General features: G+C 42.8%; 3 protein-coding genes across 4 annotated transcripts in view; 2 read left to right on the top strand and 1 right to left on the bottom strand.

Moving 5' to 3' along the window:
- The window catches only part of LOC120418386 (uncharacterized), a 67,509-nt gene that overhangs the window by 6,251 nt on the left and 35,438 nt on the right, over positions 1 to 25,820 (bottom strand). For both annotated transcript variants that reach the window (XM_039580760.2, XM_039580761.2), the window contains exon 3: positions 7,316 to 7,602. In XM_039580760.2, coding sequence (XP_039436694.1) covers positions 7,316 to 7,541 — 226 coding nt within the window. In that variant the 5' untranslated portion in view covers positions 7,542 to 7,602. The remainder of the gene's footprint in view (positions 1 to 7,315; positions 7,603 to 25,820) is intronic.
- LOC120418387 (uncharacterized) lies at positions 10,025 to 11,550 on the top strand. Its single transcript, XM_039580765.2, has 3 exons — positions 10,025 to 10,284; positions 10,343 to 11,017; positions 11,274 to 11,550. The coding sequence occupies exons 1-3, from the start codon at positions 10,210 to 10,212 to the stop codon at positions 11,493 to 11,495; spliced, it is 972 nt and encodes a 323-aa protein (XP_039436699.1). The 5' UTR covers positions 10,025 to 10,209; the 3' UTR covers positions 11,496 to 11,550.
- LOC120418388 (uncharacterized) lies at positions 13,594 to 14,931 on the top strand. Its single transcript, XM_039580766.2, has 2 exons — positions 13,594 to 14,644; positions 14,696 to 14,931. The coding sequence occupies exons 1-2, from the start codon at positions 14,096 to 14,098 to the stop codon at positions 14,879 to 14,881; spliced, it is 735 nt and encodes a 244-aa protein (XP_039436700.1). The 5' UTR covers positions 13,594 to 14,095; the 3' UTR covers positions 14,882 to 14,931.

Here is a 25,820-nt window from a genome sequence, read left to right as displayed (position 1 = left end):
TGGGGGCGAAAGTGGCCACCACACGACAGATGGAAAAAATCCCACGAGAAGTACGTCCAAACAGATTGCGAAAAATTGCAGCCGCCGCCAGCTTCCGAAGCCGTTTCGTTCGTTGGTTGAAGGGGTATTTCAGTGCGGGCTGGGAACCAGTTTTTATTGGTTGGGTGGCAATTTAAATAACCTGTCGCACGGCTACCTGTTGGTCGCCACCTTTCGACTCAACTTTTGAGTTTTTTTTTTCTATTATTTTAGAACATTAATTTTTACTGTTAGGTTGATTTTTCTTCAAAAGTGAGTAATCGACAAGAAGCGTGCAGCGCCCAGCTGTCAAACGCTTTATGGCATTCGCCATAATGGCGTTTTCGGAAGGAAACCCTTCAGAATCGTCTCATGTAAGAGTTTGGATTCACCTAACGTTGATAATTTATCATCAAGGCTGGCCGTCTGAGCCATTATCACATATCGGATTATTTGTTCAACCACTTTTGGGGAGGAGTTGGTGGTGTAGCTGATGACGAACAATCGTCTTTATGGCAAAGCACACACACCATACAGTTTCGTCTTCATTTACAATTCCAGCGTCGTCGTCGCAAGCAGCTCCATGGTCGTGGAATCTCGCGCAGAGATCCTTATTATATCAACCACAAACGGCTTTGTGTGGTTTCCCTGTTATCGGCTCAAGAATTTATCTTTCTCTCATCCCAAGAGCGACGACGAAGAGGACGTTGCTGCCGCCAAGAAGATGATGGCTCGTTAGATAGTTGTGGATTCTAACCTCCTCGAATGTGATTTACATTTTCTGGCCATTAAAGAAGCTGCGCGACGTTCTTGGAATAGATTTTTTTGAGGGAAGATGGTGCTGGAATAATTTGTGGTATTGGTTCGATCTTTATCTGAAGAATTTTGGAAGGAGAAAGAGAACTTATGGAATTGTGGCAGCTGCTTTGACAGCTAACAAATTGGTTGAACCTAATATTTTGCACCTTTATTGGCGTGAATTATGCGAACAGCTTATTAAACGTTTAATTTATGTATTTATAACGGAAATTGGCAACTGTAAAACATTTCGAAAATAAATCTGTTCACTTTGGCGTCTCTTTTTGACAGTTTTAAAGTATTAATTACGTTACCTCAAAGATGATTTATCTTGATCCGAATTTAACGAGAAATACATTTTGCTGCCAAACGTCAGATTTGGGTAAATTTCATTAGAATCCATGAGAAAATTACTCAAATCTGACGTTCACAATAACTAAAAAGCTTTCGTTAAAACTGGACCTACTCAGAAATGAGTAAAGAAGCCTTCTGTCAGATTTGAGTAGATTTCACTCAGAATTAAACGAAAATTGAGTGAAATTCACTCTAATCTGACAGATACCCCATTTATTCATTTCTAAGTAGGTTCGATTTTGATGAAAACTGAGAGATTTTGAACGTGCGTGCAGATTTTGACAATAATTTGCAAACTGTCAAAAAAGAAAAAGTAAGCCAAACCGGAACTTGACAACCAAGCCACAACATCCGAATTCACACCTTTCACATTCATCCGCCTTGGCGTGTCCAATCTTGGCCCCGCTCTATCATGAATATTATATTTTAACACTTTGCGGACCATCGCCATCGTCGTGCTGCGCGAGTCGCGCCATTATGGCGAACCTTCTCTTTAGGCCGAGACCACCGAAGAAATGCATCATCGTTTGGATTACAAATTTCCACTTGTTGCGAAAACGAGCTTAAATAAATTTGTTTTGAAATCGCTTTCACGCTCGGTTTGCCGGCTGCAAACAGCCGATCTACCATAATTATGGCACATTTTGACAGTTCACAGCCGGCGCTGGGAAAATTTCTCTTCGGGCACGACTTCAAGCTCAACTTTAATGACCACTCTCTGTGGTTACAACGACTGCACAAACATCAAAGGAGGCACTGCTGGTCGCTTTGTAATCACCATGGCGCGGGAGTCGTCACCGCCATCTTTGTTGGCTTTCGAGGTTAGGGTCCAACCTTACTTTCTCCGCGTACGCGGAGAGATGGCGCCAGCAGCGTGTCCAGTTCGCGGTGGCCCCGATCGATTGTATGCTAATAACTACTCTTGTTACTACCGACTATCTCTCCGGTGGTGGTGGTGGTACTAAAAAGACGCCCTCCACATGGTTGAGGACCGGTTTCCAGTGAAAATGAAAGGCCATGTAGTTTCTTTTTCTTCTTCTTTTTCAGGTTGAAAGGGAAATTGACTGACGGTAGCGATTACTGGTTGGTTACTTAGTAAGGCTGCGTTATTTTACGATCTGAGGGCAGATCCGATCAATTTCCGTTGGAAATCGATGACTTTCCCTAATGGGGCGTGACAGGAGTGGCTATCCCCTTGGTTGAGGCGAACTCTAGCTGTAATCAATAAAGTTATATTGTGACAAATTCGTTTTGACAGATGGAAGTGTGACCCCCTCGGTTTAATTATAGCAATCTGACAGTTTACACGATGATGTGAAATTACGTTATTCTAAGGGTAATATTTATTCTTAACTTTCCGAAATCACTCAATTTCAACAGTGTTGCAATAAAAATATTTCCAAAAGCTTGATAACATCATTTTGTAATTTTTCCCCGCGCCTAGTTGCCAGACAGCAATTTTTCCTCCTTCTAATCCCATAATTGTCACATGGCGTGCGAAACAAATTTGTTTACGAGGTGCTGCGGACGGCACACTTGGGCTTGCAATTTGTCACGGCAATCCATCATGTCGGATGAGTGATTTTATTTCCGGACCCCCGTCCCCAACCAGTACCGCCGCAAAGCCAAAGTTACATCTCATTCTCACACCGTCTATAGCGCAGTAGGCCAAGCTAGACCGCCATCGATTGCGTCTTGCTGCCGCCGGCAGCGCCATCTCGTCTGCCATAAATCTCAGAGGTTGCTCTGCAGAGAAGAACGTTCTCGGCGAGACGCGGCCTGCTCCGATTAGATCGAAGCCCAGGCATCGTTTAGCGAGCGATTGATGTCGATTTGGGGCTCTTCTTCTCTTCTTTGGTTGGAAATTGATAAAAACAGACGCGGTTGTGTCCGGACGCGCTGAACCGTGTTAGTTGGTCACTCCTTCTTTCCGGTTCGCCAATTGCACTTGCCCGAAGGCCTTTGATGATTAAAGGAAACGTTTTTTGCTGGGTTTGACAGTTCGCTTGCGAAAAAAGTCTGGCAGCACTGCCGGCTAGTCAGTTTGGGTGAAATCTAATTACCGGTGCTTGGTAAAATGTAATTGGTGGGCGTAGATTTGCAAACAACAAAGAAGAATGAGTAAAAGTTAATTAAACTCTTTCGTCTTGCTTCAATTTTTGCGATATTCAACCCACAGAAAAAGTTGTTCGACCCAGCCTTCTTTTTAATTGGATCTTAAAGATCCAATCTACTTTTCAAGTTTTCGGTAGGTCCGTCACATTACTGAATCGATCAATCTGGCAACACGCGCCAGCTGTCAACCAACCGACCTTCTTTGTCTAAAAAGTTCTGCGTAGCGTGAAACAGCTTTTTCACGAGCTTGTGCAGCGAAATTATCCGAAAACTTTTTCATTTTCTACCTCAACGATGCGAAACTGAGAACTGCAGAAAAGTTAACACAGTGCCATTGTTCTACACCGTTCCGAAAGGGACGACGCCCTGGCAAGTTTCCAACAAAGTGTGCCATGACTCGAGTGGCGCCCCCCTCGGATCAGCAACTGTCACTGCGCTGACGGGTCGCTGTCGGCGTAAAGTGTTTCGTCAAAAAGTTTTTGGACAAGTCCTTCTTGGAGGCATGGAAGCGATCCCACGGTTTATGATGCAGTTTTTTGGTATTTCTGGTTTGGAATAGTTCATTTTCCAGCGGAAAACTTGAGGAAAAGTTCAAGGTTAATAGTTTTGAGTGGGAAAAGTTGGAACTTGCGTCGAGTTTGCTCAGAGATAAACAGAATTGACAGTTGAAAATGATCAAACATAAAATTTTAACTGTCATCGGTACACTAAAAATTTGATTTGCGCAGATTATCTCTAACTTTTTGTCGAAATAACAAAGTAAGCTTCGTTTGACGGCAATCAAGCGGTGGAACAAAGCAAGCCTAATGAAAATCAACGAGACTGCAATTTTCGAAGGTGAGGGAGAAACTCAAGACAAGAATAGACTGCAGAAACTTGAACCGGCAGAGATTCCTTCGCGCGAGGAAGCACCGGAAAAGTTCCAAAAATTGAAATTCATCACAAAGTTTGGCATTGTTCCCACCGCGTTATTCGCGGTATTTTGTTTGTCAAGTTGACAGCTGTGCCCGCACACCTTCGCCGTTCTGCCACCTTGATAATTTATTCATGCTCACAATAGTAGAGTCGTTACCAACCAAATCGTTACGACTTGGCTTTTGTTACGCTCACGAAAGCGCAGCGTTGCGTTGAAATTAGTTCACGTATTGTTCGCCGAATGCACTCATACATTATTCACTGGCCCAATCGGACTGCAGTCATTAAAATTGACGATTTTCTGTGTGTTTTATTTTGCGGGCACTTTTGACAGCTGATGACCGCTGCAGCGGTTATGCAACATGGCCGCCATATTGACGTGACGCGACGCGCCGCGCCCGCAAACTGGAGAGATGATTTCATAATCCAAGTTGGCGGCGACGCCGAAGAAACCACTCGAACTCGGGCGTGTGTGACTTGTTTTGGAGAGCTGCGCAAACCTGTTCCAGCGGGAGTGTGTGTGTACGTGACAGATAATGTGAATCACGGGGACCTGTTCCGAACGGAAAGTGGCAGGGGTGAATTTGGCGCGGTTGATTGTTTGCTGATGTCAAGCTGATTGGTTATGCAAATCGAATTCGGCGAGCTTCTTCGCTGTCGTCAGCGGGATTTGAAGAAGCTGCCGTGCAACAATGATGCGCAGTAGGCGGTGAGCTTTAACATTTAAAGGCGCTTTGTCAAATCTCTGTCAACTGTCAATTGTTAAATCTGTCAAACAGTTAAGGTGCAAGTTTCATGTTTGACACCTCAAGTGGCTTCACCGCCTCTAGCAAGTCAGGTTAGTCGCGTGTTAAACAGCAACAACAGCTTGCAGTACACGTTAAACGCTTGAACCTCAACTCGTTTGCTCTTGAAATGCGTTGAGGGAGAAGGCGAAAAAAAAGCGAAAGTCCCACCACTGTCAGTCGTGTTTGTGGTTCAGTGGCAGAGGAAAAGCTAGATGTAGAGTAAATTCAGCGTACTGAGAACAGACAGGGCACACGGTAAATATTTTATGCTTGCAAATTAGCTCTTCATAATTTAGTGCGATTACCGTAAGCGTGCACCCGAGGGGGGTGTCACTGCGCGCACGTGGTGCGAACGTGACACGACCCGCCGTAACAAGGTTTGGGGCGTAATTTTGCGTGGCAGGTTTGGGTTTTGGGGTGAAAATAGTTGGATGACGCGCTAATCGCAAATAATTTAGCGCGAGCAAATTGAACTGTCACCGTTTGATTGCCAATTGTCACTGTCGTGACCTAGTTGTCAAATTAGCACGCTTAAAGCGTAAACTTGAAATTGAGTTTAACCTAGTTTTTCTGCATTGGCCAACATTCGCCACCACAATCCAATTATCACCCCGAAAATTGATTAAAATGCAACTCAATTTCAGCGAAGGGGTGTCACACCGAATAAAATTGAAATGCATCCCAGCGGCAGCCGCAGCTTAACCTCGTTGTGCGTAATTTTATCAACCAATTACACGACATGGGAGCTGCGAATGCCACAGAATCAATTAAACTTCAGGTCGGTGCACGAGGAGGGGTTGTAAACAAACCGCGCACGTTAAATATTTGTCAATTCGTGCGTTTGTTGTTGTTGTTTGCACGATGTCTTTTTCAGCCGATGTTCCTTCCATTCGATGAGCATGATGATGACATTTTCGTTTTTTTTCCATCCGACGATCGCAATTCCAGCGTCGCAGAAATGCAATAACGTCGAATGACATGACGCTTTGCGCCACAACTGTCACGCCCGCCATCTTTCGCCAATTCTGACAGCTGCAGCATGCAAACATTCCGGGCCACGACACGTGTTTTGGAGAGTCGATTGGCGTGACGCAAATTACCCTGTGGTAATTTTGCTGACCGGCAGTCATTAGAAGAGGGGGCCATTGTTTGCTGCCTTGCAATTTTAATTGTTCACACAAATTGTGGCGGTGTGATTGCTGTATGAGGTACTCTATATAAGGGGGGTTTTGTAACATTCTTTGACGTCCAAGGTCGTTTGGTGGGTGATTGTTGCGACAGGTCTGTCATAAATTATTAATTTCGCAAACAGAGGATTCATAGAGCAGCATTCAAGTTATTTTTTTTTCTAAATCACAATTTGAATACTGACTAAAATTCAGAACTAAGTTGAAAAACAATTCAAGAGTAAATTTCGTGCATGATTATTACAAAAACAATAATTGCGTAAAAAAAACTTCAAAAATGCGTGTAACAGGTCTTCAGTACTACCCTATGATCATTCCCAGGTCAAAATTAGCTTTCCCAAATTGGAAGTCACTTTTGGGGCTTCTGTGGAGGTGCGTGCTTGCCCATGGCCTACTTTAATTTTCGGTAATGCTTCGACTAGGACCGTTAACGTTGGCTTTATTGATTCTAGGGTGTTTTGGAATAGAAAACAATAGATTTAATTTTGGATTCAATCAAAACGGAGGGTTTAGCTATATTTTACACAATAAAACATCAAAAATAACTTAAGCAACAAATTATTCCACAATTTGATACTTTTTCATATCTTTTCAGTTGCCACAATCAATCAAAAATGTCAAAATCTCATAATGAAAAACAAACCCAAATTTGGATTGTTTTCCCTTTCATCGCGTGAATCCCACACAAAAAAAAACGAGTAAATCGAGCATCGCACGCTCAATCCATCCCGCCGGGAGTCCCGCATCGTTCCAAGGAAAAGCAAATCACACAAAAAAAAAACCGCTTTATTAATGTTTACTTTGGCGCAGCACGTGCGTGCCATAATAATGCAGCGAAGCCATTTTTAAATCCCACTGTGCCCAACAGCTCAGCGATGCTCTTTATTGCTTTTGTGATTTATCGATGTCGAGGGATGGAAATGAGAAATTTGATTTTTTGCTAAGTTTGAACGATTTGACGTGTTTGGATTTTTTTGAGTTACCATAATCGGATAAGTATCTGTCAAAATGACATTTGTGACGCTTTTGAGTTGATTTTTGGTAGCGTGCATCCGTTTGACAACATCAAATGTCAGTTTGACAACATCAAAAAAAAAAGTTTTGCCATTATGACAGTTGCTATAAAAAAAAGCTACTCACCACTACTACTACTATCATCTAGGGGTGTACTACTGCTAGTGACGATCTGCGTGCACAGGAGTCCAACGGCCAACAGGAGCGCCGTCAGGCGATGATGTCGCCGAACTGCTATGCCCCACCTCCTCCGAACTTCCTCGTCCATCTTTTGCACCTGCCAACAGTCGGTGCCGCCGCCGTGGGCCAGCTTCCTACTGCATCCGTCCGGTAATCGGTCCATTTCCCGCATTCTGGTTCATAGGATCAACGCGGGTGACCCGGGCGGTTTGTTGACTTTTGCGAACGCCTCTCTGAAAACAAAACAAAGCAAAGATTCAAAATTAGAGGGTAATTACGGCGAGCTGGCGTTACGCCTGCGATGGAGGTGCCGCCGCCACAAAAAAGGAGGTCATCAAACTCCGCGAACCACTCCGTTCGGAGCGCGAAGGAGGTTACGGTGATGAAGAGATGAGATCTAGAGAGATGATGATGGCAAAAAAAGGCGTCAAATTTGGACCGACCATTATTGGTAACATTACACCGTACCGTTTGTAATTCAGTCGTAATGGGATTATACAAAGAAGTAAACACAATGCTTAGAATGGTAAGCAACATAATTTGCTATAATTATGGTAACGTCGTTTGACAGCTGGCAGTCTCATCGCAGCAGGCTGCGAATCAAACAAACTTTTACTCTTTTTGTGTCGTACGTGAAACATAAACAATTCATCGACATCGAAGCAATCCGTTCCGAGAAAGAAAGTGAAATGTGATCCACGATTGCTTCGATCAAGTGCAAAAATTTGCGCTTGTTGTTAGCGCGAACAAGTGCCTGTCAATTTGTCAATCTGTCACCCAGTCAATCTGTCAATCAGTCTAACAAGAAGCCTGAATTCCTCTCGGAAAGGCAAATGAGCTTCTTGTCATTTTTTCCCCGCAACTTCCCTTACGCGAAGGAGGAGAAGGAGGGCAGAATAAAGCTAATAAAAAGTGCTTTTTAGAGCTTCTCCTCCCCGTTCCGCCCAAACGAGAGGGGGAGGCGGGTTGATGAAGCAGCTAAGCGGGCGTACAACTTTTGGCGTGCGTGACTGGCAAGCTCGACGGGCTGTATTTTGCTAATTTTATTTACCCTCCTCGACGACATCGTTGATGTCAATTACTTACAGGCTGTGCTCACGCAAAGCTGCGAAAAAGGAGCGAAGTTTGCGGGAATTTTTTTTTATCGAATAATGTTCTGCATTTGAAAGGTACGAGAGCGGGGATTTTTTTTATGGCTGAAGAAAAACTTTTCCCTTTTCGCTGATATACGATAATGGGGCTGGTTTTTTTTTTGCTGGGAAAATTGGCGATTATTGAAAGTATGATTGATATAATGGCGGAACGAAAAGTTATAAAAACGCTGTGGTCGCTGAAAGCGATTGCGAAAAAGTTGGGTTTGACAGCTCCGTGGCTTGGTATAAAGAGTGACTGCCCCCTTGGTTAAAGCATTCACGCGTTACACTTTAAAGAATTTAAACATTACAAAAAAAACATATTTATAGTAAATGCTGCATTATGGCAGTTTGACAGCTAATCCCCGAATCGAACCTCTTAATCTGTTGGAATTTGACGAACTCACGCCCAGTATCTTCTCTGATTCCACAGAAAGCTTCCCAAGAATCGAAATCGCTCCCTCTTAATGGAATGGAACCCGGTTTCCCGGAATGTGAAAGAGCAAATTCGTTGCCAAGCTCCCCATTATCCTGCCCAATTGAGTCCGGGCTTAATCAACCGTCGATAATTAAAAAAGTGGATTGGGACGAAACTGTCTTTCGTCCCGTTCGCAAGAAACATTGTTTATTCCGGAAACGTCGCTTCTTTCAAGTCTCCCACTTGCGGACTTTTCTTCCCCCACTTAACCTTTCTCCACTTCCGTTGCTCACCGCGGAAGCCCCAAAAACCATAAAAAAGAAAATTTAATTTTCCCTTAACCGCATTTTGGTAGTTCCATTCGGTTGAAAATGTCAACATTTCTCAGAAGTGACCGTCCCCTTGTTGGAAAACCTCGCTGAAGAAACGCGACCCAACTGTCAATCAAAGAAGGCCGCGTGCAGTTTTATGGCAAGCAAGCTTCGACCGTTTCTTGTTGTTGTTGTTGCAATCAACAATACGAAACAAAATGTAAAAAAGGTGGCCAAAGGCCGCGCAGCGGCGTTGCGCAATGATTGCTATTTTGTTTCGGTTCGAAAGCCAAAATTACACATGTTGCGCGGATCCCCACCGCCGCCATCTTTTTTTCTTCAGGTCTGCGCGCGCTTGGTCAAGCGTTAATGGCGCGGGCCGATAACACACCAATTGACGTAATCGACATCGAGCGAATCATGGCTAGCTTTGTTACGTCGCGTTGTTGTTGTGGCTACAGATTGTCTAGGGAACAGATTGGCCAATGTTTCTGGACACCAAACGCGCTGGACACCAACCGCCCTTTACGCCCAGCAAAACTGGCAGTGTTGCAAGCGCAAAACATACGTTGCCAGTGCCTGTTTATTTTGCATTGGCCAGTCTGTTTCCCAAGACAGTCTGTAGTTGTGGCGAGCGCGTGCTTTGTTTTGGTGTCAGACAGCGCGCGCCATAATGGCGTCGGCCGCGCTATAATGCAGTTTGACAGCTGGGCAGCGCAATTTGTCTCTTCGCTGGAGTGGAAGAAGTGAGATGCTTTCGATTTTCTTCGAACAAAATTCAATCACGGCGCGATCGGGTTTCGATGGGCAAATGGAGCGTGACAAACGGGGTGGAAAAATAATGGTGATGTTTGGACACGTGTGTTTGTGCACGAGGTAAACGGCAAATCGGCTGTGCAAATGTCGGAACGTCAAGAGTCGTGGTGGGTGATGGTTTCAGCGAAACGGTAGAGTTGTTCAGTGTGAAGGTCACCGGAAATGAAGTACGAAGCAATTTCCCTTCTGGCCTTGCTGGTGCTTCCGATTGGGAGTCTGGCGGTTGATATATTTGACGTAGGGTTATGAATATTTCAACAGAAGCAATGAAAGTGATATGTTTGACTTTTTGTAGGGCATGGAGGACGGAGTCAGTGAACCAGCAGAAGATTCATTCGATGTAACGGTCAAGGACGAACCGGAAAATGTCCCAAAAAAGTGCGTCAAAGACATCATACCAGACGATTCGATAAGTTTCAAGTCGAAAGCTCTCCAAAAGCTTAAGAATCTGTCAAATGAAGTTCCTCAAGCTCCTCCACTTCCAAAGTTGGATCAATTCTGGACCCAAATAACCACAATCTTTCAGCAACCAACTTTCGGCGAAAAGGTTGAGGAGGCAAAACAGGTCTTCAACCAGTATCGTGCCCTGATTAAGGCATTCAGCCAAGAGTGGTTAAAGTTCTTCACCAAAAATCGTCAGGATGCGCTCGCAAACGTTCAAAAGGTCATCCAAGACACAAACCAAGAGATCAAAAGCTTCTTCACTAGAAAGTTCAGCGAATTTGACGGATTGTGCCTGCCGGAAGACAACGAGTGCCTGAAAAGTGTCCAGAACAGCTTGAAGGAGTACTCCAAAAAGGTCGAGGAAAATACGGCGGCTTGCGGTGAGTTTGTCGATCGACAGCTCGATCAACACGGTCAACTGGTCGAGGATGAGCAGAAAAAGCTGGAATCGGGAATGCTGCGGATCGACGGTTGCTTCCAGAAGAAGGAATTTCTCGGGGGAGTTATGGCTTGCGTTGGAAGTGTGGTGAGTAGGCTGCGACAAGAGTGTATTTTTGACAGTTTCGAGGGGCAGGACACTCCCACAACTACGCAAATTATTCTAAAGTAAATTTTGAGACAATTGTAGATATGGATAAAAATGAGTAAAAACCACCCAAAGTTTGACTTATGCCACAACATAATTTCTTAGTGAGTTCTGCTTGAAGTTTGAAGAGCAACTGTCAAAAATAAACACTAAAACAAACTTCAATCACTTTTGAGTGCTTCCAACCCACTTTCAGGCGGCCAACTTTTTCCACAAAACCTCGCAGGCCACGCAAAAGTTCGCCACCGCGATGGGCAAAGCCTCGGCCAGTGTAACGAACCGGCTGGGCCGCTTCCGGACCTGTGTAGTCGAGAGGAAGCGCCTGCTGGCCGGGGGCCAGAACCAGATTGCCGAAAAGGCCACGGCTTGTCTGAAAGCGCAAAAGTCGTCGTCGTCGGGGGCTGGTTTGTTTCAGTAGTGGGGGTGTGGTGAGTGTGTAAAATAGATACACTCCTGCGTTCGGGGAAAATTAATATTAATTAGACGCCATTAGTGATATTGATGACAGCCACTTTCGAGGGGGATGCTAAAGTGCTCTGGGTGTTACTTAGTGAAACAAACGGGTGTTCTAATTAATTTAGTCACGGTAATCGGTTTTGGGAATCGATGAGCAGCTGTTGCCGCCGACGGAGATTCATAAATTGCACGGAAATGATCTTTTATTTAATTTGAGAGATTTTTTTTCCATCAATTGATTTCTTACTCAAAACTGAGTACATCAATTTCGAAGTGACTTTCCCCTCTTTGATATTTCTCAGATAACATTTCAAATTCCATCCAAAGTGACAAGCAAACACATGTCAATTTGTCTTTTTCACGAATTCTGCCAGAAATCTAGCAATAGTAGAAAGATTCAAACCGGAGCAAACGTCTTTCCCCAGAAGAAGCCAACCGGCATCAGTGAGTCGGGTCCCGGTGGGATCAATCCATCAGGTTGTTGCCAGGGTCGACCACCGAGCAAACTTTTGCATCTCGAAGAAAGAAGACCCACCAGGACGACGCGCCACCTGGTGAACCTTATATCAAGCTGTCTGACAGGTCAATAAATTCAACCTCTGGCGTGGCAGCTGTGCTGCTCGGACAGAAAAGTGTAACAACTTTTTGCTACTTTATGACTGATTTGAAAATATTCCTAAAAAATAAAATAATAGGTAAAATATGGCGAAATTCGATTGCTCTAAACCTCAGCGTGCAATGAGTTTCGAATGTCAAACTTACACTGAGAAGCGGAACTAGTCAATTTGTTTAAATTTTGAGTTTACACCTTAACTTAAATTTGGGTTGTTTTTTGTAATTCTGTATTTGAGACTTTTTGTTTACTTTTTCAGAAGATTCGCAAAGAAACTTTCATCTTGCATGCATGAATAAAAAAGCAAACCCGCAACAAAGGCAATCCTCCCGGGTCCCATTAGCATCGTCAGTATGATCCTGTTCGATGGCAGTCGAGGGAACGTCCCTGTTGGCGCAATAAAGTTGATTGTTGAGCAAAAACACTGTTACAAACACACACAGTGATTGTGTATGGTAAATCGAACATTTGTTGATTCCATTCTCCCTGCCTCCTGCTCAATGGCACATGGACAATGTCTTCCAGCTGACCAAACAAAAGAATCTCGGTTGCTGGGCAGTGCTGCCAACTTGATTGATTTTTGCAAGTGAGTTGAACTTTTCAAAGTTGGCAGCACTGCCGGGATTACGCTTCAAGGCCTATAAATTGAGCTTCCTCCTGAAGTCGTCTGTAATTTCTGGTCCAGAACCGGAACTCATTTGTTCTGCCAACACGTATCGTCACAAGACAAGACAAAGAGTCCATCACCGACTCGAAGTAGGTTCCGGAGCGGCAATCCTATTATAGGGCTTTCAAAGTGCTTCCCCTTGAGCTGGTTTCTGGAAAGGCACCGGAAGTTTCATCTAAAATCAGTGCGCAAATCTCCCAAGAGGCGAGCATCAAGGTAGACCACAATAACGAGGCAAATTTTCCGGCTACACAGGCAGGAATGTGGACCGACGGTATTATCCTGCTTGGGACCTTGATTTGTGCCATTCTACTTCTTCTGCTAGGCGCTGTTGTCGAGCAGGTGAATGGGGAGGTAAGTGAATTGAGGGTATTTTGCATAATGTACTCTTCTCGGCCTTCCCGTTGTCTATCGAATTGTGGGTGGAAGGTACGAGCCATAGATTTTCATTCTAGATACGTTACAACTAGAAATTACTAAGTTTAACGGTGAGTGTACTTCGACATTTACCACTGAAACAAGCTTTGTAGTTACCTTGATTTAGAAGATCTTGAAAATTCTGACAGCTTCAGTACTTAATTTTGGGTAAACGTCTATGTTGACAGTGTTACCAGTTCTGGATTTTTGACAACCCCGCACAAAAGTCACGCACAAAGTCAGGATCGATTTGGCTTTCTTCCGAAGAAGTCATGCCCCCCCTCTATAACCTTGACTTGACATCCGAGCAAATCGGAGCATCTGCTTTTTCATGCAAATTGAGCTGCTTTTCTTCTCGGGAAATCCTGGGCTCAAATGTCATCGATGGCAGGCAGATGCTGTGTGGGGAGCAATAATCATAACAGTATTTCGGTGATTTCGGTTTGGCTTTCCTTTCGAAAGGGGAGGGCGAAACCACAATCAAACGATTACGAATTGATCGGAAGCCGATAGGATTCGGAAGAGGGGAACAATTTGCAAACCCGCCTCCGAATGGGCTGTTAGATGTCGAGATTGGGTGTGATTTACTTCATTTGCTGCGTAATCCGAGATTGGAGTGCAGCGTCTTTTGACGTTTCTAGCTTTTTATAGCAACTGAAGAATCTTCGGTGCGAGCGCCATTATGGCGTTTTGACAGTTCTGAGTTTTTATGGCTTCTCTGACGTTTCAGGCCAGCCTAAACAAATGAGACAGTTCAGAGATTTGGAAGGATTTGCCGAAGCTTCCGGCCAAGTGGGGTGAACAGTACGATTTGAAACTGGAGCGGGATTGTGGCGTTCAGGATGAATTCGTGCCAATTATCACGATGCCCAAGGAAATGGTTGGGGATTTGTTCGCTAAACAGCAACCGCTGGAGGAGCAATCTAAGGGACTTTTGGGCAAAGGTAGAACTTGGTTGAAGAATTTCGTGTCGACGACAATGAGTGGGATTAAGGAGAAGCTAGAAGAAGCAACTGGTAAGGTTAAAAGTATGATAAGTGATTTTCAAAAGAAGAAGACGGATGCTGTCAAAAACGTTAAAGAGAAATTAGACAGTAAAACGGATGAAATCGAAACTAGCTTGAAAGAAGCTTCGAAAAAAGTTAGTTGTGAGAAAACTGCAAACAAATGTGTTCAGAATGCTAAAGGAACGTTTGAAGAATATCAAGAGAGCTTGCAGCAAGCAATGAATCCATGCTTGAATGAGATGAAGGATGCTATAAAAGGTCATGAAAGCAGAATTGACTTAGCGAAAAGAGAAGTGAACGATCTTCTGAGTCAGCTGAAGAACTGTACCGAAGGTAATCCAACTTCCGGTGGAGTAAAGGAAAGAATCGGTGCGGTATTTGGAACAATCCAATGTGCAACAAAAACGGTGAGTTTTATTTTATTTTAAAACCTGAGATTCAAACTAAACTTATTATAGCTAGCTAATCAGATTAAGAACCAACTGGGAACTGCACTGAAAAAACTGGCGGATGCGGTCAAAAGCGCTGGAACGCTGAAAAAAGAGGTTGACGGTGCCAACAAATGTATCGATGAACCTCCAAAACACGATCAAGTTGAGAAACAACAAGCCAAACTTGTTGGATTGTTGGGTCAGTGTAAATAAGCGTGTAAATTAAAACAAAAAACTTTGAAGATTACAATCATTAAAATATTTTTATAGCATCCTTCATTATGGCATCAGTGCTGCCAAACCAACAAAAGAGAAGAAAAAAACATGACTCCCCTTCTCAAGGTAATCCAATTTTCTACGCGTCACCTCGTTACACGCGCCATTCATTCATAACAAAACCAACAAGAGCGTATACTGCTTTAGGCATTTATCGTCCCTCGGCGGAAACTGGATCCGTCACGTCAGTCCGTTATTTACGTTTGGGAATTTACTCCTCCGGCGCGTCACAATGCGGCTCGGTTTCTTTTCGTTCGATGGAATTTGCTGGCTCATTACGTCGCTCTCTTTTTATTTTATTTTTTCGTTTGGAAATAAGAAAAGTGATCCCTTGCAGGCATCCTTCGTGGTTCAATTGTGTCAAGGTGGTGTGAAAAAGGTAGGAATCAGGGAAAAAATATGCTTGTCAAAATTTGACAGTTCATGTGATGACATCTTGCTTAACTGAATAATATTCCCAAAAAAGATTTAATTTTTAACTTTCGTTCCCACCTTAGCATCAACGATCTTGACTTCTTTCTGTCATGTTTGTTTTGTCCCCGAATGGTTTTCGCAGAGGAGTGGCGGGGGTGAGCCGCAATTTCTTCCATTCATAATCTGTTTTCGTTCGCTTTCGTTTCGTCTGGGGCTGGCCCCTGGTGTAATATGAATTTATTCAGACGCAGACCAGACCAGGGGTGGGAGACGCAGGTTAATCGTGGAAAAGTGGCAAAAAGTGTCCGGCGGGGATCGCATCATGGGAATAATTTAGTCGAGTTTTGTAATGTCATCAATTTGCTTTTTTTCGAAGAAAATTTCGCTACTGGCGAAGAAAAATGTAAATATAAATTTCATCACAAATTGAAATTGTTCAACGAGCCACGCAGGGCTGGGGGGAACCGCAAACTTAAATCGAAAATTAATTTTTAATTTCCATTTAAGCTCGCTTGAAAAACTTTCAGCCTGTCACGATTTTCCTGCAACCAGGGGGAGAAAGCACAAGTGGGAAAACGAGCGCAAAGTTTGAGGTTAATTTCCACCCTTCAAAAGTTGGCGCAGAGTGCAACTACTACTTTTGCTACGAGGAACGGCAATCACGACGATGCAGACAAGATTTGTGTGCTCGGGTTGAGTTTCAAAGTTTTTCGTCGTTCCCACCCCTGCGGGGTGACAATGTTTTAAAATATGTGACCATAGATAAACTGTACTTAATATAGTGGCAGTAGATTGGAAATTTGCACGGATATTTCGATTTCATCACTCATCGCTCTTAAAATTTGCTTTTATAGCAATTTAATGTCAAATGAAATTGAAATGTCATTTATCTGTGCACGATCTAGAGTGCTTTGCAAGCGTTGCACGCCACGCTCGATTCAATAAACGTCAAATGCATTTCACCACGTGTCCATCGAGCGCAGGGTTGCTGCGCTGTCATGTTTTCACCTCATTAAGTTTATAACATCATCAAAAAGTTAGTGACTCCCGCTCCGCGCGTGTTCGGACTCTCCGACCAACTTTCAACTGGGTTTGCCACTTTACTGTGGCTGCAGCCCTAAAGCTGTCACCATAAATGGGGCTTCACGCTAGTTTGGGCTGCTCTTCAACCATTATAAAGTGCAATTCCCACCCGCACACACACACAATGCGAAAACTTTTCCCACCCCACGCTCGGTGTTTATTTTTGATACCGCACAGTTTGTTTACATTGGTGCGAATGTTTTTGGTGGGGGGCTTGCTATGCAAATAAACCCCACCCCTGAGCGCGTCAAATGTAAACAACCGCAGCGACAGTGCCACCATGTGGCGGATCGCAGTAGGCGAACACGCGCTGGGTTCCATTAGTGTAAACAATGCACCAGGGGTGTGCGGATGTTATTATGGCATCTATTTTGGAATTTAACGTGTTTTTTTTTCTTAACGCAAATTCAATAAATTTACCACCAGATGGTTGCAACAGTATCGATTTGATAGTGAGCGGTAGGAAATTGGAAAAGCCCGGGTTTGAAAGAGGTTTGCTGACCAAGGGGGTTGTGTACATTTTGTCCGGTTCAGTGCACTGTAAATACACACAAGAACCGAGCGCAAGTGCAAGGGGCGCCATTGTTGTCCGATCTGTTTGTATGGCTGTATTATTGATTACGTCCATACGACCAGCAACGTTTGAAGTATAATTCCAGTGAATCCATTGAGCTGCATTCGACTAATCAGGGTAATCGATAACTAGCATGAGGAAACTTCGATATACACGAATGCATTTGTACAACATGATGTATGCATTGAAAACGTGGTTTTGATGTAGCTATGTTGTAAATAAACAACTTTTCAAAATGACGATTTGAACTTATTTCAAAGCTTGTCAGATTCCGGTGCTATAACGACGATTTGCAAACTGTCAAAAACGCCATAATGGCGGCATTCGTTCGGAATAAACGCTGCGACAAGTCAATCTTCGTAATTGGCCCCAACAAAGGCCAGTTTCCACCAGACTGGCCCTTACATCCATTATTTCTACGTTCAGCTCGATGTAATCGAGGCGTCTATCGTTTCACCGAACTTATCGTGATCCCCGGGGACATCGTTGACGTCGTAAAGTATCCTTTTTCTTTTGTCACATGGGAAATTGAATCCCGCTTCAGCTGCTGCTTCTATTACTCTGGCTTGCCAGAGAAGACCGCTGTTGGGATGAACCCAAAAAAAGGAAGCTAGAACATGAGTGGCTTCGCTTATCTCTGTAAGTCAAGATGATGAATGATAAGTAAGCAATTTGAGATTTGTCATACGCCAATGTTATCAAACCAATCAGATTGTTTTTTGCTAGAAATTTTATAGTAAATCATATTTAAGGTTTGTTTTGAAATTAGCTTGCAACCTATCAGATATAATCTTGGCTCACGATGGCTACATGCCAGTTTCGCCACAGGCTACTACGACCCAGTGACAGCAATTGTGTCATTTTGCACACAGACTCATTCGCTACTAACATGGTGAGATATAAATCAGGAACGAAACGTCGTCGTCGCCGTCATCGTCTCTCAGCAGGCCATGATGCCAGCGGGGATCATCGTGACGCCATTGTCATGGAAATTTCGGCTGCCATAAAAATGTGAAAGGGATGACATAAAATATCCCCATGTAATCCACGGCGCTCGCGTGACGTGACGCGCCGTCAACTGCCGAAATGAAGACGTGAAGTGCCGTGAAAAACACACGCGGATTAAGGTGAAGCCTGGCGCTGAAAATTTGATGGAGTTGGCGTTTTATGGCTTCTTCGGAGGCAGTGCCAGATTTAATGACACTTTGAGAGTGCCTTGCTCACGGTCTGGGAGGTAAGAGTGAATCAATTTAGCTTCTTAAGGGCCGTCTTGTTGGAGCCGCGCCGACAGGAGCAACTTTTCCAATCAAGGATTAATTCAATTCAATTCCATAAATTAAGCTGGGGCTTCGCGAGAGCGCAAAAGGAATCCCCACGCGAAGCGAGCGCAAAATTGTTAGGCAAATTGGTTCGCTGATGAGTTTTGAAAATGCGAAATTGAATTCCACTCACAATCTCAAAGTGATTCGATTAAATTGAAAATTTCTTAATCTTTATGGCAAAATTCACTTCCCTTTTTATAGCAACCAAACGTCAAACACCGTAAATCGCGTGTCCCCGCGTCGTTTCTCGAACTGACCTTCGCCACTGTGGCCAGATTTTCCACATGACACAACAATTCATCAAGAGTTCAGACACGCAAACCCCCCTTCCCCGTCGCTCGACCCCGTTCGTTACATTTTGCTAATCAGCCGCCATTATGGCAAACAAAAAGAAGAGAGAAAATAAGCCAACGCAGCAGGCTATTTTTGTCGCAGCGTCACGCAACACCGTCGGCATACTACGACCGCGACCATTAAAGCTATTCTAATGCTCGGTAAGTGCGGAAAACTGGCCCGCCCCCCACCTCCTGTCAAACACGCACAGCACGCAACCAAAGTGGCTGCGTGGTTGTTTTTACTGTTGTTTTATTCTGTTATCAAGCGGTGAAGATCCTGTGTTAAGCTGTGTGTTACGGAAGGGTAATAATTCAAACCACGAGTCCCCTTTCATTATGCGGTGGGTAGTTCACAGATTACGTAGCAAAACTTTTTTTTGCACGTAATTTGTGGCCAATGAAAAACGGAGGAGCGATACAGTACAAAAATAAACCGTCCAACTTAATTGCGTCGTCGTCCTGCCGAGGCTCGCGAGGAATGCTTTATTCAAAAAGGATTTTTTACGATTCCGGTTGGGTCTGTTTTGTTGACGTCTCTTCCGGAGAGACAACTTTCCTTATTTCACGGATCGCTGAAGGTCATTACGCGAAATTTTAATTGAAAAACGATTGGATTTAGCAACGAAAGGAAAAAAATAATTAAGTCAAATTTAACGTATAGCTCCGATCGATTACAGTGAATCAGAAGGGTTCATCTCACGTTCATCTCGTCTTTTACGTTGAGTAAATATTTGGGCAAGTGTTCAACGTTTAGACAAGTATGCCGATACGCCCTTTGGCGTTCTAATCTAAGCAGGCAGGTTCGTGTCACGTAAATAGCTATCGAGCCATCTCATCACATTCGACGACATCAAAGTAACCCGTTGCCGGGGTTGCTGTAACTCCCGGCGGGGATGAACCCTCCCGATATTGCTCCGGTTTGGAAGCAATTTGTGAAAAAATGTTGAATGTCCAAAAAATTCATTATTTGACAAAACGATATTACAAACTGTCAAATTTACACTCGTGCTTAAAATGATAACGCTTTAATTTGTTATTACCCACAAAAAATGTTCAACGACCGCTTACCGGGTATGCTAATGCAGCGCCAGAATATTTTCCGACCTTTCGACAGCTCGCCAAATTGAGGCAGGCACCTTCGCAATTCATCCCCGGAGGATTGCCTTCAATTTATCCGATCCACCCTCGACCGTGTCGTCAGCTCGCTATCTTTTTACTACACGGCTTTTGAACGAACTTCGAAAAAAAAAAAACATTTTTGACGTTTAAAATGTGTTTTGTCAAAGTGCCATAATGGCCGCTGCTATAAACTTTTCTGACAGCTGTCAACAAAAAACTTTTTCATTTTTTTTCTCAGTGCCAGCTACGATGACATCGCGACGCCGCCGGCAAGGAAACGGGGGTTCCCGGGACAAAAACGGTGGGACAATCTCATTTGGTATGCAGCGGAGCTGGTTGGCCCTTATCATCCGGAACGTCGCTCACACGCACGCACCTCCAACATGCAAGGCCAGACCCATTTCTAATCTTTGCCGAGGGAGCTGGGCTCCGGTGAGATGGCATCTCACCTTTTTTGTGGGTGTTCCGGATGAAGGCATGTGGCGTTTTAGCTGAATTTTGTAGGATTCTTGTAATTAAAACACGTCTGTGTGGGGTTTTTTGGGGTGAAATTGAAAAATTATGGCCGGTTTAAATTATATCGTACATCAGAGAAGTTCGGGCAGCACTGCTGTCAAATTGAAAAAAGTTTTTCTGACCGTGCCATCTGACAATACCAATTACACGATAAATTTAGTTTAGGTAACTTTCCCCGACTTTTTACCCACATGTTTTTCTCACTTTTACTTTAGAAAATTGACAAGGTAATGATTGTTGGAGCTGTTAACACTAAACAAAGAAGGGAAAACCCCCTTATCTTCCACCTTATTAGCATAACTGGCACAACGACACTCGCTGAGTATCGTTAGTCTGAATAAAACAATAAATGTAGGCAGAAATCAACACTCAAAGTGCAAATTACCATACAATTAGCAGTAAAAACGCGTGGAAATTTCCACCTTCCGCCGTTTTCCGCAAGTTCAAACCGGCTATCGCTGCCGCAGTGGCAAATTGAATCATCTCTGTCTCCAAGGCTCCCCCACCCTCTACCGGGAAACGCACAGATGGAGCAAATTTTCTCTTTTGAGAAAAAAGAAATCAAAGTTGTATTCTCGAAAATTATCAACTTTTTCCTTTCGCGTTGCGAAAATTCCGCAAAAAATTGGAAGTCTCAATGGGGCGACGACACACTGTGAGAAGGTGGGAGGAAAAGACACTTCAAAGGAAAAGGCCTACCCACCCCGCTGGGCACCCCCTTGAGACGCTCATCATCCCACACTTAGGGGGGGCTCTTAGTAGGGTAGGGTGACCAGCAAATACTTAAATCTATGTTTCTTATGGGTCCACTTCTATGATTTTTAGTTTTATTAATGTTTATTTCTGGAAGCTTTATGAAGGTTGAAGCTGCGAGAAATGAATGAATTATCAACAACAAATAAAAATATTATAAATTTAAATCAATTTAGAAAGTTCCTGAACGCTCATTCGAAATTACTCAAATTTTAGCTTAATTGAACTCTTCTATGTAAATCAAAGATAATACAGTCAGAAATATGCTTTCTAGTCAGAAATTTAAAAACATTATGTTCACATGGATGCTGGGGGTTTGTTTGTATAAGATTTGCTATCTCTTTCTAGTAAAAGTTTTTTGTAAGGCGACTTCCAGCTGTTTTTTTTACTGACCGCCCGATATGTCAGCCAAGATATTTCGCAGTGCTATGACAGCTCAAGCTCGATCATTGTTTGCATCAGAACACTGTGACAAAAAGTTCGTCATTTTAGGGTGAAATTATATTGTTTCACTGGGCCTAGGATGCTTTATTGGAAAAATATCAATTATTCCAAAATTGAACAAATGTATCCAGCTCAAAAGGTTCTACTCAGAAATGAGTGAGTGAAACATATGTCAGATTTTGGTTAAATTCACTCATATCTAGGTACACGCACGTTCAAAATTACTAAATTTTCGTCAAAACCGAACCTACTCAAAAATGAGCAAATGAGGCATCTGTCAGATGTGAGTGAATTGCACTCAGAATTCAACGAAATTTGAATGAAGTTCACCCAGATCTGAGTATAAGTTACTCAAATCTCCGTCTTTTCGGTTTTTACGCACACTGAGTACTTTAAAATGAAGTTACATATTTGCGTCCAGTTTTCATTCAAATTTACCCAAATCTGAGATTTTTGTTCATGACTCATTTTTGAGTAAACAAAATCTGTGTGATCTGTTTTCCAAATCAAGATTCTCAAACTTTTCAACTGTAAAACTAGGTTTTATAAATTAGTAAATCAGTCACATGTATTAGCAAAAACCAAAGTGCAAATATTGCCACTAATTACTCCGATTTCCCCAGCAAGCTTTTAACGTGTTTCCCAACTTCAACGAAAGCGCAAACACTAAACGGTTTGCGAGGAGTGAAAAGAACTTTTATTTCTTTCTTCCTGCGCAAGAGCTGACGCTCTGTAAGTGAATTTTATGTGTTTCCGGGAAGACGGCGCCACTTAGGATGCCTTGTTCAAGTTTTTGAAAACAGGAGCCAAGAGCTTCTACAACAAGCTGATAGCCCCTTTTGAAAACTTGCTCTTCCCCCAGAGTGGGTGAAGTGGAAAAGGTGATATTTGCCACGCGGTGGAAATAAACAACCCGGCAAAACGGGTTTAGCAGATTTTCCCACTGGATCTGGAGGGGTAAAAACTAGAAAAGGGGAAAAAATCCGGACTTGTTATCTGATTTCTGATGAAAATTTTGTCACTTTTCTTCTCTTTTTTGTTGAGATGGAAACGGACTCGGTGCAAATCAGCGCCATCTATGATGGTTGCCAGCGTGATGATGTTGCGGGGGGAAAAAGTGTTTTTGAGCCCTGGATCACGTGGCCAGGTAGGAGGGTTCCGGTTGACCTGACTTAAACAGTTTGATATTGGAGAATGTGATTATGGTTTCTGAGTAGAAATTGTATCCACTCGTCGATTGATTTATATATTGCTTTGTTTCGTGGTTTGCTTCATGAAGGCAGTATTTGAAAAGTGACAGCTTTTTGGTTACATTTTTCTAAAGCAGTTACGCTCACTACTCAATTTTGAGATAAGCCAAGTTTCTATACATCTGAGCTCTGACTTGTTGAAATTGAAAGTTACTCAAAATTGAATAAGTAAAAAGTGACAGCGCTTTGTTTACATCTGGTAAAACAAGTATACTGATTACTCATTGACAGCTGAAATAGAAAGTTACTCAAAGTTACGTTCAAACAAACTACTCTAATAATTTCCATAATTTAATCCATGTTCCGCCCCAATCAGCCCGCTTTCACAAGCGAATAATTGCTGTAATCCAAGTGAATCCAGTGTCAAGCCCCGTCAACTTCGTGACCTGCGTTATTAACATTTCCGTTCTGCCCAAGTTTCTCACACTTAACCCAGCCAGGCTTGAATACACTCTCAAATTTACCCACCACCACCCATCATCTGGTGCTGCCACCAGTCGGTCCTAAGCCCATTTCACACCCATTTAGTCTTCCCGTCCACCCTCATAATTTCGCTTCCTCCGGAAAGTGGGTGTTTAAATTTTCCGACCTCATTTTTGCTTGTAATTATGCACATAGAGCTTGACGCAAGACCTTTTTGGCGGAAAATCTCCCAAGGCTCTACTGTAATGGTGGGTGTTACCTTACAGTAGAGGAGCAACGTTTTTCACCACCGGATCAGTATCTATAGCTATATAGCTTCTATAAATCGTCAATATCTCCGACAAGGTGATGAAAGCTTTCTTCTTCTATTTTTTTGTGTGGCTTCCCGACAATCCGGCTTGGCTTCCGCGAAGGGCTCTTTATTCCTCGGTGACCGAGATTATCTGCGCGGCTTCCCCCTTGGAAACCACGGCATAGTGGCTGGAGGAGGTTCGGGATTCAGAATGGTAATGAAAATGTATTACCCTGATACCTAGATTATTGGATGAGATATTGTTACCAGGTTGGCGTAACGAGGAGGAACCGTTGGGAGGTGACACTTTTGATAATTATTTAATTTTGAAACTTTTTGAATAAATTGAAATCTGTCAAACCTGCTTGGTTCCATTTAGAGTGTATAATGGAAAAATGTCAAATGTCAAACTTGCACGTTTAAGCGAGTTAGGTATTTAAAGTATGTTTTTAAATGCCAAATATACACGGTAAACCAAGGATGTTCAATAAAATTAGCTTTAAGGATTTTTTTTAAATAAAAAAATTTAAACAAATTTCAATGCAAACCCAGCAACGGTATGCAATCTTTCTTCCATTCATTATTTTTTCGCGTTACTTCCACAGCGTTGGCGGGGAGGGATTTTCCGGCGAAGCCCCGCAATTGCCAGGATATCTCTTCTGCGTGTGAACTCAACCAACCTGCTGGGTGCAAGCTGAGTTCGTTGTTCGACACCGCGCACAGTGAAAACTGCAGCCAATCCATTTTGGCTGGTGGTGGCGCCAACATTCGTCGGAAAAGATGGAAACAAATGGATTATGAAGAAATAAAACGGAAATATTAATCTCGTTTCAACGCGCGCTTTCATGGGAAGTTCTTGGAGAAAGAAGCCAGTTGAGCCAGAAATGAGAAATAAAAGGATTTGACTGGGTTTTCCTCTTTAGCGTGTAAAATGTCAAATTTAAGTTTATCTACACGCTCATTCAAAATGAAATATTTGTAAGAATCTTTACTTTAAAATTATTCTGAATGCTTTTTTTTCACTTTTATTTGAGTATTATTTATGTAAATCTACACCCTCGTTTAAAATCACCCACTTTTTTTTATTTATTTTTAATTATAGACATTTTACCACTTTTGTGGAATTCATGTCTACCCACTTTTCATCAAAACTAAACGTACTCAGAAATGAGTAAATTGAGGTTATGTTAATTTTGGGTAGATTTCACTCAACTTGTATTGAACTCAGAGTGAAATTCACTCAAACTTCACATTTGCCCCTTTTACTCATTGCTGAGTAGGTTAATTTTTGACGAAAACTGAGTGAAAAAAAAGCATTTTCTAGATATTTGATCTCTTGCACACTAAATTGCAAGTCAAATAACTTTATCCTTTTTGGACATTGTTCTACACGCCAAACTGAGACGGGGTCAAAGGTGAGTTCGAAAAACTACCAGGGAAAATCGAAAGTGAGCTTCGGGGGTTCGTATACGTAATAAATTGATATTAGGGAGCGTTCTTTTATTACGTAACGCAGTAGGGGAGGAGGGGGGTTGAAGGCCGTGTTACGCTCCATACAATTTTTTTTAAAATTTGTATGGAAATTTTGTTACGAGGGGGGGGAGGGGGTCTAAAAATCCGATTTTTTGCGTTACGTTATAAAAGAACGCTCCCTTAGAGAACAAGATTTGGCTGGGACGGTGATGGGGAAAAAGGTCAGACCTGTTTGACTCGTTTTGCCCAATGTCCACACCGTTCGGTGAAGTCAGCCAGACAAAAGTTTACGATGGCAAAAACCGCCGGTGAGCGTGTCTTATCTGGCTCTGGTGTAAAGATGTAGAGGAGAAGATGCTGCTTCCACGATTTTTTGCTCTTAGAAATTTCTTGGACTGCTGATAAAAGATGTCAGACGGTGGCAAGATATGTTGCAAATAGAAACGGTTTTGGGGAAAAGTCGGTGAGGGTCCGCAAGTTGTGTTTCACGGTGAGTATATTAAAAGATGGTGCCCAAGAGATAAAAGTTTTACGAAGCAAGATAATTATTTGCGGAGGAGGAAGCCCGAGCGTGAAAGGTTAGTTATGATTAAATATTTACCATTTATGTTTTAAATTGGTTCAATTAATAAAGATGCTTTCACAAACCTGAAAAGAGAAAAAAAAATCATTGTAATAAAACGCGTAATCAAACAGAAACTGAATATTAAATGAATGAGTAATAGTTACTCAAATATGATTAATTGTGAATGACGGTGCATATATTTGGTTGTCATTTGACAGTTCACACGCACGTTCAAAATCACTCAGTTTTCGTCAAAACCGAACCTACTCAGAAATGAGTTAAGGGGCATCTGTCAAATAAGAAAGAATTTTCA

This window comes from Culex pipiens, chromosome 1 (genome assembly GCF_016801865.2).
Source record: "Culex pipiens pallens isolate TS chromosome 1, TS_CPP_V2, whole genome shotgun sequence".
NCBI classification, from domain to species: Eukaryota; Metazoa; Arthropoda; class Insecta; order Diptera; family Culicidae; genus Culex; species Culex pipiens.
This window is presented reverse-complemented; position numbering and strand designations above follow the sequence as displayed.